The sequence below is a fragment of the Formica exsecta genome, unplaced genomic scaffold, assembly GCF_003651465.1.
Source record: "Formica exsecta isolate Colony F162 unplaced genomic scaffold, ASM365146v1 scaffold125, whole genome shotgun sequence".
In the NCBI taxonomy this organism is placed as follows: Eukaryota; Metazoa; Arthropoda; class Insecta; order Hymenoptera; family Formicidae; genus Formica; species Formica exsecta.
The window spans coordinates 442,611-444,781 of NW_021848584.1; the positions used below are offsets into that span (position 1 = coordinate 442,611).

Sequence of the window (2,171 nt, forward strand, 5' to 3'; positions counted from 1 at the left end):
TCTATTTATAGAACATTCACATAATTATGTTTTTCTAGTATTTAAATAATGGCGCAAAATACATCTTCTATATAATATAGTTATATTACAATTGGTATATATGATTAAGATTCTTAAGGATATATTTGATTGATTATTACAAATAAAAGATATGTCTACAGTTCATAGCTCTTTCACGAGTTTATTACGATGAATAAGACGAGCACCAATTAAACTTGTTTGAGCACTGAACTATGTTATGTAAGAGCTAAAGTTAGTAAAAGATAAACGGTGACATTTCGTGAATTGTTCAGTGAGTTGATGAGTGTTAATATGAAGCGTTGGCGTAGTTCATTGAAACTATTAAAGCTGTAAACATACAAAGTGAAAAAGTTCTAAAACTCATTGGTTTAATTCAAACTATTCAACTATATATCGGGTTATATTTTATATTAAAATAATAATTGAAATTAAAATATTGTTTGTTATGTATAACTGTAATAACTATTTAATTTTTTAAAGTTAAAACTGTATGTGCTATAAAATTGCAACTTTATTAACAACACACTTATATGCAATATTTATTTAATTATTATTACATATATTTCCTCTTTTTATTATTATTATGTAATATTATTACGTTATATATATTTTTGCATATTATTATGACGTAAATTAATTATTATGTAATTATTTATTTACTCTACGTGTGTATATTAATAAATACTATATTAAAAATTCACAATTTTATTATCACTAGTTAAATAGCAAGCTCTTAAAGATCGTTAACGATGATGTGTAATCTTTCTAGTTTCCGAAAAGACGTGAGGATGTTGCAGTTGCCTATGTCTTTTATCAGCCAGTCATCGTTAGATAATTTATCTAACATTTCCGAGGAACTAAACACACTGATAATCGAGTAAGTAATAACTAATATATTCTAAATTTGATTTTTTCTGCACATAATTCATATTACATCTCTAATAGAGTAAGTGAAATGACCTGTATGATAATTATGATATGATATATAGCAACTTTCCCCCCTCCATCTTTAATTATTATGTATTAATCATACCAGCGAGATTTTATGTGTATCCAAGGTAACGATAACGTCATCAAGAAATAAGCCTTTGCCGTTATCAAAATCTTGTAATCATTCTTGGGCGTATCATAACTTGCAAGAATGCTTTATACTGATAACATGATAGGAACATAAATTAAATATCTTACCATCGATAAATTGTCATTTTATCTATTTGATTTTATAATTTATGGGAAAATTGTCGTGCAATTTATATAAAAAATATATCGTTTAAAGAAATGCTATAAAATTATCACATAAAAAAAAAAATTAATATAGCGAAGCAAAATTGCGAGCAATAGAAATGGAAAGCCGTCGGATCGCTTCTACAACATTGAAAGGACTCACGCCGGCGCACGATTTACATTCCCGTTTATAACGGTCGACTTTCACTGATAACGAGAACGCGCTGCCGGAAGTGTTTCTGCTTCCGAATTTTTAGGTGAGCGGGTGATCCGCGATACAATGTCAGTTTCTTCGCGTCGAGATCGTTCAACGGACGACTCGTAGTCGACTCGTTTTTCGCACTGCTGCAATTTTTACGAAAACATCGACAATACGGCATTAGATAACGTGCGATCAGCATCGCGTGACAAGGCGAAGGTGAGTGACGATATTATATGTATAAATATATATGCGCTACAGAAAAATTATTTCCATATCGGATAATGTGATATAATAATGTATTGTATCTGTCATTAATATATAATTCGACTTTTCGTTTCGCGTAAAACAAGTTTCGAGAAAAAATGAAATATGTGATGTAATTATGAAATAATGAAATAAGTAAAGATTTAAATGAAAAAATTATTATAAAATTATTTTCACATAAAAATTATGAGAACATGATATAAAATAATCTTCTGATAATTTTATATTAATATAAATTTTTTTTAACCTTTACATTAACTTTACATTTGATAAAATCAAAAAAGTTAAAAGAAGAAAACTTATTAAACTTGAACGCAAAAGATGAAAAAAATATATAGAAAAGTATAAATATACTTGAAATCTATGTTTTTAATGCGATTATAAAATAATGGCCATATTTTTAATATTCATCAAAGTATTTATTTAAAATATCAGAATCGAAATTATATATATATATATA

At 27.0% G+C, this 2,171-nt stretch overlaps 1 protein-coding gene across 3 annotated transcripts in view; it reads left to right on the top strand.

Annotated features, from left to right (window-relative positions):
- LOC115245669 (protein PRY1-like) overlaps window positions 1–2,171 on the top strand; it is a 53,775-nt gene that overhangs the window by 2,617 nt on the left and 48,987 nt on the right. For all 3 annotated transcript variants that reach the window (XM_029824083.1, XM_029824085.1, XM_029824086.1), the window contains one exon: window positions 791–898. In XM_029824083.1, the coding sequence (XP_029679943.1) occupies window positions 791–898 (108 nt within the window). Of the gene's footprint in view, window positions 1–790; window positions 899–2,171 lie in introns of those variants that run through there.